General features: G+C 38.8%; 1 protein-coding gene across 1 annotated transcript; it reads right to left on the bottom strand.

Annotated features, from left to right (window-relative positions):
- Positions 1 to 5,425: 5,425 nt before the first annotated feature.
- On the bottom strand, positions 5,426 to 16,773 carry LOC115418819 (potassium voltage-gated channel subfamily A member 10-like). Its single transcript, XM_030133308.1, is given in 6 exon segments — positions 5,426 to 6,372; positions 6,375 to 6,929; positions 6,932 to 7,597; positions 16,320 to 16,413; positions 16,570 to 16,586; positions 16,762 to 16,773. Coding segments are annotated over 3 exon segments (1,680 nt in total). The 5' UTR covers positions 7,455 to 7,597; positions 16,320 to 16,413; positions 16,570 to 16,586; positions 16,762 to 16,773; the 3' UTR covers positions 5,426 to 5,770.
- Positions 16,774 to 19,774: the final 3,001 nt, after the last annotated feature.

The raw sequence follows: 19,774 nt of genomic DNA, 5'->3' as shown, positions 1-19,774 counted from the left end.
ATTTGGCATTTTTGGCTTTCTTTTGGCATTATGAAAACCTTTAGACTTAACTGTGGTATGATTAAGGTTATCCATAATGGATATGGAGGCACCAGCAATATATGGCTGAGTTATGGTTAACCAAAAGACTGGGTAAAGAGCGGGATCAAGTATAGGGATGGTATGGCATGTTTATGGCAAGCCAGAAGATTGACTAAAGAGCGGCAACATCTTATTCCATGTATGGATGTTTTTTGGTTGTGTTTTGGTATATTTCTGTAAAACCAAAACACTGCGCCAAGAGTGGGAATTTCTACCCAGAAGAAAACCCCACTTCATTTTAAAAGCATGATCAACACAAATTTTGGGTGAATTTTGGCCTCCTTTTGCCTCCTTTTGGCCTCTCTTTGGGTCAGTTTTGGCTACTTTTTGGCTGGATTTTGGGGATTTGGGGCTTTTCTGGGACAATTATGGCTATATTTTGGAAGTCCACAATTAGTTTTGGGTGAATTTTGGCTTCCTTCTCTTTGATTTTGGCTTGCCTATTTTGGGCCATTTAGGGCCCATACATCCGCCCAGAACTTTGCCAAAATGGCATGCCAGTTTTGGGCCAGATTTAAGCCATAATGATTTTGCTATCTGGGTAGTTTTAGTTTAGTTTTAGTTTTGTTGTATCTTTTCTCTTCTTCTCCGTCGTATTCAAATAAATCCCAGACAGGACTCTGGTGCTTTCTCACAACTTTAGTCTCCATGTTTCCAGGTAGAGTGGGGACCAGAAGACGACTGGAAACCACAAGTGACGGACCATCAAGTGTCGTATGGTGCCGCTAGCTAAAACTGTTTGAGCAAAATGAATTGCTTTCGTATCAATCCAACACTGACAAAAATGAAAACGAAGGGAATTTTATCCATAGTTTTTAAAAGTTTTAGTTAGTTTTGTAAACACACAATACAGTTTCAGTTAGTTATCATTTTTTTTCTTTTAATTATAGTTTTTATTTATTTCAATTAACAAAAATGTTTTTACAATTCTAGTTTTCGTCATTTTGTTAGTTTTTGTGAACGATAATAACCTTGGCAAGGTCACTGTAGCCGTGAAACCAGCCCGATGCCGCTGTGTACTCTGTCCCACATCCAAAACGGTTCTCGTCACTGGAAGAAACAGGAGACTTTTGAAGGATTTTACCACAGACGCAAAGCAGGCCAGTTCCAAGTGACTTTGCCCTGTGCACGGCGTCAACTACAGTACATGAGCTGCTGCCTGTGCAGCTCTGAATTTGGCTTATAACGTGCCTGCTGACAAAACAGTAACCCAATATACTGATATGAGCCTCACTGTCTGAGTGTTCGTGTGAGACTCACCCATTGTTTCCCTTAAAGCAGTGGGACACAGCTTGTTATTGACTCGGAGAGTAAAGGGAAGAACGGAGTCATGCAACTGGGATATTTTTAGATCCATTAGAGGTTGCGGTACACGATGCTGTGTCACGCTGATTGGACCATCTGCAGATCTTTGAATGGATTTCTTGGGGTGATTCTTTATCAAAGACAGGATGGATGTGATCTCTTCGTGGAACACCTGATGAATAATAAATGATGGCCTCACATTGGCTTTGACCTTCTGAGAGCCACCTGTCTGTTGAATACTAAAATGCCATCAGACCTAGTCTTTGAGATATCACTATACAATCAGTGATCAGCAGGGCAGAAGGGCAGCCAGATGACCTGACTGTTAACTAGTGACAAGACCAACGGGCCCCTGAACAGACTTCAGAAACAAAGCCAGTCACTCAACGACACACTACTTACACTAAACAGCCCACTGACAAGGAGGTCAAGTACTGCTAAAGAGAAGATAACTGTCATGTGTTAAGAAAAAAAAAAAAAGGCAAGGAAATTTGATTTACTCCATGTTCTTTAACCCAGAATAAAAATCTAGTCACTGAAAAATTACAGAAAAAACTAACAACGGACTAAATTTATTACAAGCAACTGAAACAATACGGACTTTATTTTCTCAGAATGGGAAGTTGAGTCAGTGGTTTCACTTTTAAAATAAAGAAATAAATCTTATTCCTCTGCTGGGATTTTATGCACCCCATTGTTTTACAGTTTCTGGTTAACTGTAGCTCAGTATTAGTCAGAATATCCTATTAAGACCAGACTTATTAAGTTAAATGCATTTTCATTATTTTTCAATGAAAAACATACTTTCAAAGATCCTTATTTTTCAGAGGGGAAAAAAAAAAATGGCTCATTTCCCAGAAACCTTTTACAGCTTTTTATTAACGAGGAGGAAATCAGCTGATAACATATATAATTTGAAGCAGGGCCGAGCAACCTGGCAATATTATGTAGAAGATGATCTAAATTTGTGTCATCAAATAAAAAAAATAACAGCTCCGACTGAACTTCCTCCTACACTTATTTTACATGGACACAGGGAAAATTTAATAATCTATACAGCTATTTTTTAAACACTGTTGTAAGATTAGTCCGGAAGTGTTGGTTGAATAACAAACAAAACAAAAAAACAGGCAAAACCTTCCAGAAAAAGAGAAAACTTGTACCGCCCTGGTTGTAACTCACCTATATTTTATAAGAGATGAGGAAAAATGTTGATTCACACTGTGGATTATGATTCTACCTCTAAAGATCGTCATATGATCTTTTGCCCAGATCGCCCAGTTCTAATTTCAAGTATACCATGTACACACTGGAAACAGATCAACCTTATATATAGTTTCAGCAAAGTGCCTGGTTCATTCTGAAAATGTGTCCTTGACGTGACTACATGGGACAGTAGAGCATCAAATGAAACAGTCAGCTTCTAGTTTTAGATGCCAAGATAATCTTATAAATCATTCATTTAGTCTGCATATTCAATTTGGTGCTTTTGCTTTTGACGCTATCACAGGCTCATTAAAGACAAGTAAGCATCCCATGCAGAGCACAGTGGTGTCAACTCAAGACAGAGGTGATATTTTGTTATTAGTTGATATCAATTCAACAACAAAAAAAGTCCTCACGGTGTCAGTTTTGCATTTGTTGCATTTCCACATGACTTGATGATCCTTTTTAATCTCTGCACCTATTTATAGCCAGCCTGTATCCTACTCATTTTTTCATTAGATAACAGGCTTGTTACAGAACACGCAGCAGAAACGTCTGCCATCTACACCACGACAACACTTATAAAAACAGACACAGCTCTTTTTCCATCTTGTGAAGTGACACGTTCTCAGGCAAGCCTCGCCGAGGAAAATTCAGGCTTTAAAAATACACAGAGATGGATTGAGAGACGTAGAGGGGCTGATGGAGAGAGAGGGATGCCGTCATAATATCGGTGCAGGAAAAATTTGGCAGTGAGAAGCCGTTAATAACAGCTAACGTAAGGTGATAATGAGTATTCAGCCCTGAAGTCATACACTGGAGACACTTATACCTCTGTTTATCACTATTTCCATGAAAAAAACTTCAGAAACTTTTAGCAGGTGCAATCTGTCTTGGGAACTCAATTGGGAAATAATTTAACTGGAGGACACATCAAATAGTTTGGATACATGTTTAATGAAAGGCACTCTTTACAGGATAAATTAAATATTGCAAATTATGACACTGTATACTGTACAATGTTGACACATACAGTAACAGTCCTCAAACAGTAAGTGCATCATTACATAGTAAAGTGCTGAGTACCCTTGTGACTAACAGGCGTCACCTTTACAACTTGTTGCATTTCATTTTAGTTAAAGTTATTGCTCTTTCTACAGGTGAATACTCTCCACCCACACACCATCATTATTGCATATTGTAAGATAATTAGAAAGGCATTGACTGAGTTACATCCGTTACCTTTTCTACAGTATATAAGCTGTATTTATATGTTTAATAAACTCACATACAGTACATTCTCAAGATTGAAATGTAGCATGCATATATAGTACCAAGTCATAGTTTCCTGATGATGAGACACAAATATGTATTTTCATCAATTCATATCTCCACTATTGGCTTTCCTTTTCTCATGGAATATAATGATGATTACAATACTATAATATACTTTATTTCGCCACAATACATATGTCAAACTTTCAGTTGCTAAGAGTTAAACCTCATTTCGGCACACAATGCCATGCAAGATGAATAAGTGGACGGAGGTAAATGCAAACACTTTTGAAAGTACGAGTGCAAAGTTGGGTTCATCTTTGCCCTCTTCTCTATTTCTGTCTTATCACAAATATACATCATCTCACATTTCTATACAATCTATAATAGGTATGTTTTCCCTGACAACAGCAGATGAGATAAAGCTCCAAAGTGCTTATTAAGAGATATGTGGGGGAAAAAAAAAGTTCAGTGCAATGAATTGATATGCTTTTAAAGGGTAATTTCACATTGTAATCGCATGTAATAAGGTGAGTGCATATAGAGCTAAAGCATAATTTGATGCATTAATTTAATTTACGTTGATAAAATGTCAAGTGATAAAAATTAAACACTGTTGATAAAAATGGTTTGGGATTTTAACAACTCAGACTGCTGCATGCACATACTGCATGTATTATAATACGTTACACGGCGAATGTTAAGCAGTTTCGTGGTTTGATTTATACTCTGCAGCCTCACTACAAGATTAATAGCAGATGTGCTAACGTGCCAGCTATTTATCACACAGATATTGTTACGCTGTGTCATATGGAGAAGTGCTGCTGGCTGAGCGTCCACAACTATAGATCTGCTGATAAGTCAATGTGTTGCGTTGCCTTACACTGGACACATCCGTCTGTCCTTGAAAACCATGCCAAGTTCTATCTAGATTTTGCTGAATATGATGGAGAGAAGACTACCATGGGACTGTGATGTAATATGAGTATACTTCCACTTTAAATGCTACATTTATCATTTATCAAAATCATGTTTGAGTTTTGTTTCTCTGGAAGATAAACTTTTACATACCACAAGGCCATTTAAATCCAGCACTGCACAAATCTAAATCTTACCAAGTGTATTTTTCTCATTTCTAGTCAAAATATCTCATCACACTTAAAATAAGACATAATCACATATAGAGTAACTTTTCAGTGAGATATAAGAACTTATTTTTAGACAATAGATCTTGAAAATCTTATTTCAAGAAATCTTACCAAGATAATTTTCACTTGCTCCACTGGCAGATTTTTTTTTTTTTTTTTTTTTGCTTAATTCAAGATTTTTTTTGCTTAATTCAAGCAAAAAAAAATCTGTCAGTGGAACAAGTGAAAATTATCTTTGTAAGATTTCTTGAAATAAGATTTTCAAGATCTATTGTCTAAAAATAAGTCCTTATATCTCAGTGAAAACTTACTCTTTAAGTAATTATGCCTTATTTTAAGTTTAATGAGATATTTTGACTAGAAATGAGAAAAATACACTTGGTAAAACTGTAATTTTTGCAGTGAGTCCACACCTTACTTAGACTTCCTTTTATAATTATACTCTTTAACAAATCTACGGTTCTACATCCTTCTTCGAATTGCACTGGATCAAAGATAATAATGATATTTCCAGACTTAGTAGCTGCTGAGTTCTGTTAATTGCACTTTGACACATCCACAAGAAGACAGACAACTTGTGTAAAGGCTGTCCCACCACACAGTGCCTATTAATACTGTAATAATATGCACAAATGCTGCTATGTTTGGAGTACAAAATAGTGAGAGACTACTTTCTCCCAGTGCATCTCACTACTGGATATGTTTAATTTGTCCATGTTTTTCATGCCCTTGATATAAATGCTTTGCGTTCTCTATCAGTGCATGCCATTTTTCTCATTCTGCCAGGTACCGTTACTCTTGTTTAGTGAAGGTGTGCTTCCATACTTGTTTGCTGCTGACGTTTTCTGGGCAGCCTCCGCAGCTGCATCCATAATCTGTTTCTCTTCCTGCTCAGTCTCCCGGTGGTAAAAATAGTTAAAGTTAGAGACAATGACAGGGACGGGCAGGGCAATGGTCAGGACACCAGCAATGGCACAGAGAGTGCCGACCATTTTGCCTCCCATGGTGATGGGGCACATGTCTCCGTATCCCACCGTGGTCATTGTCACCACAGCCCACCAGAAGCCATCAGGGATGCTTACAAACTGCGTCTGGGGTTCATCCACTTCTGCAAAGTAGATGGCACTTGAAAACAGGATGACTCCTATAAAAAGAAAGAAGATGAGCAGCCCCAGTTCCCTCATACTGGCTTTCAAGGTCTGTCCCAATATCTGAAGCCCTTTTGAGTGTCGGGAAAGCTTAAAAATTCTGAAAACTCTCACTAGACGGATTATTCTTAGGATGGCCAGTGACATGTTCTGACTAGAGTTTGAATCGTCGTCGGGGGTCGTAGCCAGCTCGGTTCCCAGGGTCACGAATAGGGAATAATCGAGACTATGTCAATGATATTCATGATGTTGTTGAAGAAATCACTCTTGCTGGGGCAGACCACAAAACGGACGCCGACCTCAAAGCAGAACCAAATGATGCAAATAGTCTCCACTATGAAAAAGGGATCTGTTAAGTATGCCACCAGGTCTTTTGTGGCAGGGTGAGAACTTTGTTGCGTCCCATTAATAAATTGGGCAACACCTGATACAAAGTCACTGTCCTCCCTGAACTCTGGCAGAGTCTCCAAGCAGAAGATAAAGATGGAAATGACAATGACAAATACAGAAACCAAAGCCACTGATCTGGCTGCACTGGAGCTCTCTGGGTATTCGAACAGGAGCCAGAACTGTCGTTTGAGTTCATTGGTGGGCAAAAGGACATCTGGTTCTTTGATAAACCCTTCATCTTCACGAAACTGCTCCATGGCTTCGTGACCCAGCTCGTAGAAAACTATTTCATTAGCAAAAACATCTAAGGGAACGTTGGCTGGTCTGCGGATTCTCCCCCCGGACTGATAATAGTACAGAATACCATCAAAGAAGGGCGGTTTCTGTCAAAAAAATACTCGTTTTTCATTGGGTCAAAGTAGCTTATCCTCTTCATGGGGTCACCCAGCAGTGTCTCTGGAAACTTATTCAGCGTACTGAGCTGGGTCTCAAACATCAGGCCTGAAATATTGATGACGACTTTCTCATCTTTTTCTTCCATGCAATGCTTTTCAAACAAATCTTCATTCTCGTAGCAATCTTTCGCCATTTTACTGAAGACGCTGTCCGTGGGAGACTCACTGTTGATCAGAAGCTTCAGGTTGGAGATCAGACTCCCGCTGCTGGAGTTTGCCTTTGTGGTCACAGTAGGAGGAGAGGAAGGCGATAAGCCCTCCTGCCCAGAGTGATGCCTACGTCGGCCTCTGTGTGGCGACTGATGAGGAGAAGACAGACGATGGGTGAGGAGATTCTGATCTGGGGCCTCTGAGGTGGGCGAGGTAGGGTACCCGGAGTCACTTGGGTCGCCCAGGTTAATGCCGACATCATCCATGTTTTCAAAATTAACCAGTGGCACCTCCATCGTCTATCTGGTCGCTAGCCACAGCTCTGTCTTTCAGCCTGGTTCGGGTGCAGGAGATGCTGAGGATCCTGGCAGGGCCTCCTTCCTCCTGGTTTTCATTCAGGCAGCTGTCTGCTACTTTTGGAGTCAGCCCTGTGTGAACTCTATTAAAGAGGAGAAAAAAGCAAAGTTGTGTTAAATGGTGCATTACAGTTTTGTTGGTAAAGAGATTTTTTTGTCAGCTCCTGTTTGCATCAGCAGAGAAGCCGCCATCTGATACTGTGCTTGTACAGTTTTTTTTTTTTTTTTCAAATCTCTCCCATGACCAAAATGAAATACAAAGTCTGCAAGTTTGGCTGTGAAAGTGCTTACACCGAGCTATGGATACCAGTATTGCTGATAATGTGCTACGAAACTCAACATGTTTCATTTCTTTATGGAAAAAACCATCTGAGTCTCATTATAAGATTGAAATTCATCGTTTGTTTCCTACGTGTTTGAAAGTCAGTTTCTAACTACACTCTGAGGTAATTTGGCCCCTCCTTGTTCTACGTAGACTATCAGCATCACGTTTACTTTATCTCTAAGCAGCTGTTTATCATTCCATTTGTCTGGTTCAGACAGGTAACCGTATCCTGACACACGCTTTTAAGCCTCAACCTCTGTGTCCACTTGACACCAAGGGCCCTGCGCACTCCGAAAGACTCATCTGGTTTTCTTTCCACTTGCATAGTCGCATAACAATCCAGGATGTAGAATTGAATCTTCTTATGTAAGGATATCGTGATAGGGCTTCTTCAAAAATAAATATATTGATTGTGCTACATCAGCAAGACCGGAGGCAAAGAGAAAGAGCAGCTGAAGATGAAGATGAAAAGAAAAAAGTACTTAAAAGACTCTGTTCTTAGCCTCCTAAGACACAGGAAATGTCAGCAAAGAACAAGGTTTTTTTTGTTTTTGATTAAATAATTGCCTATATTGGAAACATCATGATGCAACAGTTTTTTCAGATGCAGTTTTTAAAAAATTCATGGAATGTCCTTTGTGGTGGACAGTTTTCTTTTCTTTTTTATGTATAAAGTTGTGAAACTCTTGTACACAAATGTGGACAGAAAACCCATTACTGGGTCTTAGGAGGTTAAATCAGACACACTTTTACTCAACTCTAATTCTCACATTTGAAATAAATATAGTTAATTTACCACGTTTTTCCAGCTAAAGTGTAACGCAAAAAAAACTTACGTCACAGTAACAAAACCACTACAGAGTTGACATCATTAACCTTATCTGACTCTCACATCCATTTGACCTCAAACACATGCAAATACACCTTTAACGACAAAGTATAGTGTTAAAAAGTTCTAGAGTGGGTGTACGCAGATGCCTGCAGCACTCACCCATGTCCCCGGCTCTGCAGAAGTTGTTGTGCCCTCTCTACCCCGCCTGGCAGCTCCGTTCCGCTTCCCCTTCCTCCCTCCAACCTCTCTCTCATCCAGGCTCACAATCAAGAGTGACTGTAGCTCTATTAAAGCTCCCATAGGGTAATTTAACACCCTATACGAAACCAGAGATGCCAGAAGTACCCACACACACTTGCAAACATGTACACACAAATAGAGACAAACACAAACATGCACGCAGGTAACTTACAGTATTTTGAACGTGGGGGTCACCTGGCTTTGTTCTCCCTGCTCCCTCCTCCGTCAGTGAGATAGTGAGGAGGTAAAGGTAGCTCTCTGATAGGAGATTTACTGCACAGGAGCCAATCGCTGTTTGACGTGGCAAAGGGAGAGTGGGACCCACTCTTTTTCCCCGCTTTTCTTGCAGAGTAAGCATCCACATGCAGGATCATCCAATCCACCCTCACCTTGGATTATACCGTACTCTTCCCTTGGCACAGCACTTGAGATAGCAGCTCCCAACAGCAGCAGCAGCAGCACTAGTGCACATCTGTCCTGCTCTCTTTTGTTTACATCCTTAGTAGCACATGCTGACGTGACTTATTTTATCTTTGGTCAACATCCTATTATAGTCGACTGATGCCACAAACATGTTTGCCCAGACTTTCCTGAAAACGAGAGCCTACATGTGTATAATCCAACTTTTAATCTCTTCCCATAATTGTCCTTCTGACTCAACCAATTAGGCATATGTCACTTCCACTTTGTGAAAAAAAGAATTAAGCAGCACTTTACAATCAGCTCTATTGATAACTACATAAATCTTTCACGAGGTAATTCATTCTGCCTGTACATTTTCCCAGGAGGTGTCATGTATAGATTTTCAGGAGAGTTAATAAGGTTAAGACAAAGAGAAAAACCTATCTGAGTTTTAGCTCCTCTCTTCGAGCACATCACGTCTGCCAGCAACTGAAGGTTTGTCAGATTAATACAGTAGCACTGTGGCTTTGAGTAACTGTGATGAGAGCATAATTAAAGCTTTGCATTCAAATTAAAGGACTACATTTCCAATTTCATTTGGCCTGAAATCTCTCGAGGAGCAAAAACTTTAATCAAAGTTAATCTTATACTTGTTCAGAAGGGCAGCCAATTTGGCAGCGTAGATTGAATATTGTGTTACCTGATAGAGTACCAGTTGTCTAAAGTCAGACATCATTCCCTCATCTAATTCTCAATCTGCTCTGCAGACAGGAGTTGGCTGTCTGCTGTTTTTCTGTAACATTGCGGTGGGAGCAGCACCACTGCAGGCACATGGCTTCAAGGTCACAGTAAACAGTTTTAAGACTTTACACTCGACGCTTAGCAATACATCATCAAACACTGTCACCTCTAGGAATCACATTATGAGTCGTCATGGGAACATCATGTGCAAGAGCATCCATAAATATAAACTTTATGCGTCTGCACTTGACATATGCTTTTTGGACTGCCCATGCATGTATAAAAGGGACATGAGTGTGTATGTGCACAAAAGCATCACTCAGCTGACTCAACATCCCCTGCTGTAGAGGATCTCTCTCTTGTGTGACCCTATAATATCCCAGATATGTCATTGAGAGCGCAGTCAACTGAGGCATGGCCTGTCACCTAAACACTTCATAACAGATTTTACTACAGGGTAAAGACAGACAGGAAGATGGACAGCGATGGGGAGACTATACGACTGTGGGAGGCGGACTGAGAGGGTAAATAATCAATCCATTCCCCTGCGAACGATGTGTGTCAGTAAAAGTGAGGAAGGGGATGGAAAATGGGTGAGATATGAGCTACAGCATAAGGCGGGACTAACTGCGGCTACTGCAGTGTCACTTGTCTGTCCTGTCAGGGTACCACAATGATATCGTCCCTCCCACTGCCCTTCCACGCAGCCCATGATCCATCATCCAGTCCTCCTCTCTCCCTGTGTACAGCCCTCCCCCAGATGACACTGTCACCTTACCCGTTAAGACTGTGTTGACAAAGCAGTTTCTCCATCAGCACGATTATGTGTGAACTATACTGACGCTGCATAGGTCTAAATTACTGCACACCTTTATACTGTTTGACATTGGGGCCTTTGGGTATAATAATAGAGACCATTTATGTTGTTATGGAGAGATAAAGAGAATATTTTATACTAATGAAAATGTGACTCTTCATTCTTGTAAGACATAGAGTTGAAGAACAGTGATCTCCTATGAAACAGCCAATAGAGGAACAAACTATTGAACTTAAAATTGGACATTTAATAATAAAAAGACAGAGAGAATCAATAAAATACCATAACAAATTAAAAAGCACATATAAAAGTGGTGTGATAACAGTTAAAGGTACAATATGTGTTATTGCCTTAACCCTTTCATGCATGAATTATGAGAACCTTACTCAAGATTTTTTTCCTGAGTGTTTTTATTCCTCTTTAGGCATTAAAAAAAACAATGCGATTGAAAATTTTTTTATGGACCTATTTTTTATGGAGTTGCAATAATGTCCACTCAGCTGGACACCATGCGTTTCATTTTTGAAGCAAAGAAACATGTATTTACTAATATACAGTGTGAAATATATGAAATAAAAACATTTTTAATGCTGCTAATCTGTTGTTTTCTCACATTTTAACATAATTTAATACTGGTCATTACTCACTTCATGGAGATAATATGAAAAAAAAACCTTTTTGTTGTTAATTGCAGTCAAATAAAAATAACAAGCAATTTCTTTACACTCAAAGATGTTACTGCAGATCAGGTTTATCAAGAACAGCAAATGTACAGTAATGGTATCAATTGCAGTGGATGGGATGATGCACGAGCACCCAATGTGTTAGATGATACGGAACTAAAACATCAAAATCCATGAATATACAAGAGAACAGCTTTGAATAGCTGTCCACTGTAGTAACCACTATGCATGAGAGGGTTAAAATGGAAGGACATTCATTGACCTAGTTCTCAGAGGATTAAATTGATGGCTGAATAAAACCTGACTTATCTGGCAAAAGGTACTGAAGTCTTTTCTAAGATCTGGGCACCCTTTCTGCATTAATTAATTAATTAAATTTATTTATTTGTAAAGATTATTAGAACATGACTGTCAGGACTGTTTTTTTTGCTGAGAGGTTGACATTGTTGTAAGAGGGTGTGGGATGTCTGAGGAGTGTTAATGTTAATGGTGTATTTGTTTCCTCATTGAAATGATTGACAGGGCTTTGAATATAATTGTGAAAAAGGTTCAATATATAACATTTCCATTGGGCAGGGAAGGGAAACCAGTTTATTCAGTGAATCCCTGCTGTAGATCTTTGCTGCTTTGTTTGGAATTTTGCCTCCCTATGTTTTCACCCACATTTCCTTTCCTACCTTTAAATAAATACATGAAAAAAAAGAGATGTGTTGCTCATTTGTCAACCTCAAAACTCAGAGATCATTCAAGTCTCCCCCTGTACACCAAACTTTTCTACCACATACTTAATATACGTGCTACTAAAACACAATGCCACGTATTGTGTGTGCACCTTTGACTTGTGGTTGATACTTTCACCTGTGCTGACCCAGGACTGTTACTCCACTAAGGAGATTACGCAACACAGATCAGCCCTGAGAATCACCCTCATTGATGATGGGTGTAGAGTGAGTAAGACAAACCTAATTGAAAGGACATTGTCACTTTTGGTTTTCAGTCTGGAACAGCTAAATGTTTTTGATCAGCTGATCTTAATGCTCTGGGCTGCAAAGAGTTAAAACACTGGGCTGATTCTGAACTGAATCAGCATTAACAGTGGAGGTGCAGATTGCACTCATTTTGTTTTGTTCCAATTTTTTGCTTGAATTTGTCTCAAGAGCTAAAGAAATATGACTAAACGAATGCCAAAAGGGATTTATTTTATCGCCCTACTGTCTGTGTATACTGGTTCAGTCAAAAATTAGTAAGTAAGTAACAAAAGCTGTGGGCTACTTGTGTTGTGCACATGATCTAAGTAATTCTATCTTAAAAGCCCATATGCTCATCCATTAAGGGTGACAGGATATCAAAGTGCATGTCAGGTAGCAAGGATTAAATATTCCAGCCTAGTAATCTTATAGTGGTTGTAGAGCCAGCTGGTTATTCCAGTCTAGTAATCCTATATATTGTAGAAGAGGTTCTTCTCTTTGCAAATAACATACAAGGTTGGGTCAGGAACATACAAGGACATAACAGCTGCAGTTATCCTCTGCCCATGCATCTTGAAATGCAGTCTTAGGTGAGTCATCCATAACCTTCTTTAAAATGCTTCTCAGTATCAGGTTTAATTTTGGGTTCACTTACATCTACAGGAGCGTCTAAAGAGTTTTTCTTAAAGGCTAATATAAGATAAGTAGGTGGATTATTCATTGTTATTCCTCATGATTAAAAAAAAGACAATATTTCGAATTAGTTTTCTTGACTAGACTTTGGTTTTTGGCATGAGCTTTTCTCACTATAGTATAACATTTTATACACATAAAGGTCCAGGTAGTCGAGAAAATGATCACTTAAAATTTGAAATTTATAATAATATTAATAGAATCTTTTTTGAGCTCCAACCGTGGCTACAAATGTACAAAACAATGCAAAACAAGAATACATGTAGGAATTTTTGTCAGTTCACTGGTTCAACTTTAGCCAGATCAGGGAAGTGATGCAATGCTGAGTGGTCCTCTGACCATTTATTAATTTACACAAAAAAATAAAGTAATTCACTGTTTATTGCAATTGTTAATTCCTTCAAATATATATATATATATATATATATATATATATATATATATATATATATATATGTATTTGTGGCCTGGTAAAAGTGAGGAGACAGGACACAATTCTAAAATTTCTAGTGGCTATCTTTTATTCCCCAGAGAAACTGAAAGATCAGTGGCTTTCTCTTTTTATGTATAGTAGTTTGTTCACAAAAGAACTACAGAAAATAGGCAACAGCAGTGGCAAGGCACTTTTTTGTCTGTCTTTGTCACAGTGGCTAGCCCAATTCACGAACAAAAACTGCCCTGCAGATCCGCTCCCCTGCTGTGATGCTACTACGTATAGCCGCCCAGTGCAGCGTGATCTGGAGTCAGGTCTCTCTCTAGTCCGGTCAGTCGGTTTGCCTCGTTGTGATCGATTCACTTCCGTGTCGCCCAATATGACATCACCGCCGAGCCCGTCCGTGGCAGGCTACAAACCAGAATGCATCCCAAAGACACGCCAATAATCAAAGAGGAAACAAGAACCTCCAAATTCTCTGTTAGCCCCCTGTTCACCCGGTTACATATATATACACTAGCGGCATTGTACCCATGGTGCCATTGTACGATAGCATGATAAGTAGAACTTGTCTGCCACCACTATCCATTGTAAACTACTATTTAATCATGAATTGTGCAGGTAATAATTTGAGCCAACATGTGAGGCATGAAGGGAGGAGCATGTATTTGTTTGGCCTGTCAAGCATGATTAAATTCATACAGCACTAGTGAACTGCAGCCTTCACATTGTAGCATCGTCTGCTAGCAGTAGAAATTTCATGAACGGCAGCATAACCGCTTCTGAAAATGGAGTATGGCGGCAGGGATAAAGAATTCAAAGTAGAGAGAGGCTAACATCGCCCAGCATACCTCACAAATTTTGAATACGAACATAAAATTGTACCTAGTAGATAGTCAGGTAATGTTTCTATTCATTTGGCGAGTTTGGCGGCGATCGGGCCTGTGAAGGCTGAGGAAAATCTGTACGAACGCCCTCCTGCGTTGCAACATCGATGGGACACAGAACGTGTACTATATAGTAGGATACTGTATACTTGTTTTAAGTTAAATCCTCTGTATATATAAATTGAAATTGGAGGATTTACAGGGCTTTAACCATTCATTTTATCTACAGTACTGTACCCAAGTCTTGGGCCATCTTAAGCCTTGTTGTTTTGCAGGGTTGAAATGTGTAAGCATATTTAATTCTCATTCTTATTTCTTCAGATAAAATAAGAAAATACAGGATACGAGGGCTGTTCAAGAAGTTCATGGCCTCACCCAGAAATACTGGTTGTTATAATACAGGATTTTACATTCTTTCGTGATGGGATAGTGATGCTTGAACATTGATGGACCAAGTGCATTGCTGTAAATGGAGATTATGTTGAAAAATAAAATATAAATTATCAGTCTGTGTTGTTCTGTTCTGGGTGAGGCCATGAACTTATTGAACGGCCCTCGTATATATACACAGCCTTTAAAGACACACAAAAACAGAATTAGATGGGTTCTGAAAGTTAAAGTCACTATTAAGTGTGACCTCTGACATGAAACCATGACATGAAACAGCACAATTAGAAAACATCTGACATGTGTTGAATGAAACCTGGTATAAAATATCAGAACATTAATGCAAAAAAATCTCATATCGTCTGAACAAAAGGGTCAAAGACATGTTTAGTGCAAAGGCAGGTCACACTAAACCTTATCACTTTGGTTTCTAGAAGCTGTTTTGTTTTTTGTTTTTTTTCCCAGAAACCTTTGTTTTTCCTATTGTACATACTTCACATATATCCAGAAAGGATCTTAATACAGAGACTGAGAAATATTTATATGTGGACATTAGAACTTAGAACCTGGGATTTTTGGACAGGACTGTATGTTTAAATTATTTACTGGCCTCCTGTTATTTTCCAAAAGTGATTCCCAGGTAAAACAACACTAGTATCCTTGCTTGTCATCCTCATGTCTTTTCCCCATTTCCTGTCCTGACTTTAATGTTAGTGTTAAATAATCTTATGTAACTTACCAAATTCAGAAGTAAGGGATTTTAAAATATTCCTTCTATCCTCAATTTTTCTACCCAACACCACACTTAATATTTTATTATAAATGCTTGACTACAGTTGCATACAGTAAATAACCTTGTCCAGAACCTTACACATTATTGTTCAGTACAGGTCCTTAGATGTGTGTGCACTTTTGGCCTATGGCTGATACTTTCACTCATGCTGACTGAGGACGGATGCTCCACTAAGGAGATTACGCAACAGAGATCAGCTCTGAGAATCACCCTCATAGATGATCAGCGTGGAGTAAGTACGACAAACTTAATTGAAATGTTTGGATTTGTTCCAGCACCACTAATCAAAAGACAAATGCTAATCTTGGATCTTTGGAGCAATCGTGATAGGAGGGGAGGGGCGAATGCTCATAACAAACCGGTCACAGTCACAATGAACACAATCCCCTGCCGCTGATTACACTTCATTTTGTCTCCACAGCCGTTATTAAAACACAAAACAATTCTTTATTGCAACCGATTGTTGATATGGATTCATAATACCATAGGTTCCCTGCTAACGTAATGAAAGCACACATAATGGGGTGAATATTTTACATCCAACAACAGCCATAGTGGAAGAACGAATGCCATCACCTCCCACTGTTTTGACAACATTGCTCACCATTGGACGGGGAGGTTCCACAGCCGCAGGCGCTTTAAGCTCATCCAAAGCCTCCTGAGTTACACCGAACCTCCTCCTCACATTCCCATATGGCCTGGTGTAGTGTTCAGAAAACAAAAAACAATTCGTGTTAGTACATATCAGCTGTGATCAAACCACAACGAGCCCATAAATCAGTCACTGTAAGGGATTGAGTAAAAATAAAATGAAATACAACTATGACCACTACTGCTTAAAATAACATATTTACCTCTGTGATGGTAAATACTAAAAAAAAGCAGTCAAATTAATAACACGATTCTACTTCTTATCTTACCAGCCTCCTCTAAAAACATTCATACCTATTTATTTATCCTTCATAAGTAATCCTACTTTTGGCTTGTTGAAAGGTGTATTAAAAATCTTGTATCATTCTTCAGTATGAGCCTTAAATTACATGTACCTTGTTATCCAGCGGCGAAAGCTTGTCTAAATTCACTCCCTCCTGTATCTTTTGAGATTAAGTGTCCATGGCGTCAGTCTTAAGGCGCAGTTATAAATCTCTTTAAAGCGTGAGGTTTTGACAGAAGGCAGGGTAGTTACAGTTAAATACTCCATAAACAGGACAGATGTTTAAAACAACAACACAGTTTGAATGGATTCAGTCCGCCGGAACAACACGCACACCAGCAGATCCTGCTCACATCATGTTGTTTTGGTTTTTGACCAGGAAACACGTGCTACATTTTGTGTTAAATAACTACACAAAGGCGTGTTTTTAAACCTGTGGTATCTGGGTGCGCCTTTTAGGCACACTTTGCACTTCGTTTTAAAAGACTTCATATTATTTTTCACAATTTGAATAAGGTTAGAATTCAAAAGTTGTTCATTTTTGCATGATCTTTAAAATTCTGGCCACCAACTAAAATTTGTACATTGTAAACAAAAGAAAATTACAAGACTAGCATCTGTCTCCCAAGTCTGCCTAAAATGCACTGTTTCTTCCATTTGATATGTATGATTAGGGCTGACCTTGAATTACAAAAATAAAATCAAATTAGAGCACAAAAATAAATCAATATATAATGTTTAATAGTTTGATGTATAGGTGTGCATTTTACGCACACTTGGTGACAGATGCAAGTATTTTTGAGCATTTGACCTAGCGCCAAAAATAATAATGCAAATTAACCAATGTTGGAGTTAATCATTGACATATGCCAGGCTGCAAAAATCAAATAATATGTGATCCACTTTTTATGTAGTATATTGAAAAAAAATTAATCTTTTGTGTTTTTGCATCCAAAAAAATGGTTTGTTTACATTACAAACATGGCATTTAAAGGGTTAAAAATGTGACAATTATTGAGTATTTGGTATTTTTATTTACAGCTCAAGTTGATGAAATAGAAAAAAGTGTAAAAGAATTAAAACAAACCACACAAGTGTGTTATTCCACAAGTGTGCGAAAAAGGCACACTTGGTGCTTAGTAAGGGCCTTGCTGGATGGGATATCAGAGGGTTAATAGTAAACAGGCCTTGAGTCAGGGTCTACAGATTGCACTTGAAAGCTCTCTGTAAATTCTGAGTACAGTTCTGTTTCCTGAATTTGTGTGTGTCTACATCTGTCCACCTTAAGATGTAACAAGCCAGAAACTTGACAGAAACATGAGGCTCATTTTTCCCACTGCTGGTAGAGTCCTGAACCTGCCCGTCTGTCTGCCAGGTGCTCTTGCTTGGCTCTCGATCATATTTCACACTGGTGCGTAGGATTCACTGGTCACACGCCAGGTTTTCTGCTTGTCTTCACCTTCTTGCCCTCCCTCGTGTCCATTTACTCTTTGTTGAAAGTTAGAGGGGGGTGACTGAATGAACTAAGTCAGACGCAGACATTGTGGACAACGCTTCGACACATTATCACTATAAATGGATACACTTAAACTTAGATTCAACTTTCACGTTGACACACTAAATATTGGATGTTTACACCAAAAAACAGAGCTAATTTTCTAATGTTCAAGTAGGAAGTGGATAATTGAGGTAGTCTCCTTATCTGTCTTGGATTATGGTGGCATTATCTACTGCCATGCCTCTGCCTCGACTCTTAAACCCCCAGATCCAGTTTATCACTCCACCCTCAGATTCATTACTGCTGACAGTCATTCCACTCATCGCTGCATCTTATATAAAGGTTGGCTGAGCATATTTAACAGTGAGACCTGACAGACATTGGGGTTTATTTATTCATAAAGCCCTCAATGGAAACAGGCCACCATATATCACTTCCTTACTAAACTCGACACATAGACAACACATGTTAACCATAGACTGTACATAAATAATGGATGAAGCCTTTGTGAGGTTATCCACTGGAGTATGGACAGCAGCTTTGAAGCTTCAAGTCTGACATTTTAGCCATCATGTGTTAGTTTTTTGGAATCAAATATTAGTGTGTTTGATTCTAGTGCTGGCTTTACAGGTTTATAGGTTCTTCTTATGACATGGCCTATTGAGGTGTGTGTTCCAAAGACATGTGCCTCAATAGGTTAACTCAGTGGTTCCCAACCTTTTTGGTTCCTGACCCAATTTTAACATCACAAATTTCTGGCGACCCCAGACATTCAAAACTGAGATTTTTTTTTTTTTTTGCTAAATTAATTTGTTTTTGATCATGTAATAGTTTGCTATACTATGTTGCAAATAAAGGTTAATTTTTGACGAAATTTAGGCTGTATAATGTATATTATTATGGACCGAGGAAGAAAAGCCAGGTGTAGATTACTGCACAAAGTAAGAATTTTATTTTCCTTGGTCAAGATATGTACAGTCAGTCCAGCTTGGATTTACAAGGCTGACAGTTAATACTCAACAAACAATAACTCAAACTAGGAATTATAAAAGAGCTGCAGCATCTGAAACTGACCACAATGAACATTTGACAGATAAACAGTACCGCAGTGCGTCAGTTTCAACTTCAGAGTATGTCATGTCTTTTATGGATTGGGATTGTCTCTATCAACTCACCATACATTTTTTATTAGTAAGTTGATTTTTTTTATTTTTTTTTTATTTTTATCAATTACGAGAAATTTCAGGCAACCCCATTTGAATTCCAGGCAACCCCACGTAGAGTCCCGACCCCAAGGTTGAAAAACACTGGATTAACTGGTCAGTCTAAATCTAATGAATGGTTGTGGGTCTGTATATGTCAGCCCTGCTTCGTCCATAGGCTCCAGGACACAGTGACCCTTTTGAGTTCTATGAATGGAAAATAGAATGAATGTTCATATTTGGATAAGGGACAAGAGTGAGAGCTGAAGATAATGCTGTCTTACTGATAATACAGACCACATTCTCTCAGTGTCATGTTAAACCCATTTAAGTAATTTTCGGTACTAGGTGGGGTGGTGGTGTAGGGGTTAACGCTTCTGTCTCAGAGTTACTGTCCAGTTCCCAGTCAGGAAGGGGCTTTTCTG

Source organism: Sphaeramia orbicularis, chromosome 5 (genome assembly GCF_902148855.1).
Source record: "Sphaeramia orbicularis chromosome 5, fSphaOr1.1, whole genome shotgun sequence".
Taxonomy (NCBI): Eukaryota; Metazoa; Chordata; class Actinopteri; order Kurtiformes; family Apogonidae; genus Sphaeramia; species Sphaeramia orbicularis.
The sequence above is the reverse complement of the archived record's forward strand: the minus strand, read 5'-3'. Positions and strand labels throughout refer to the sequence as shown.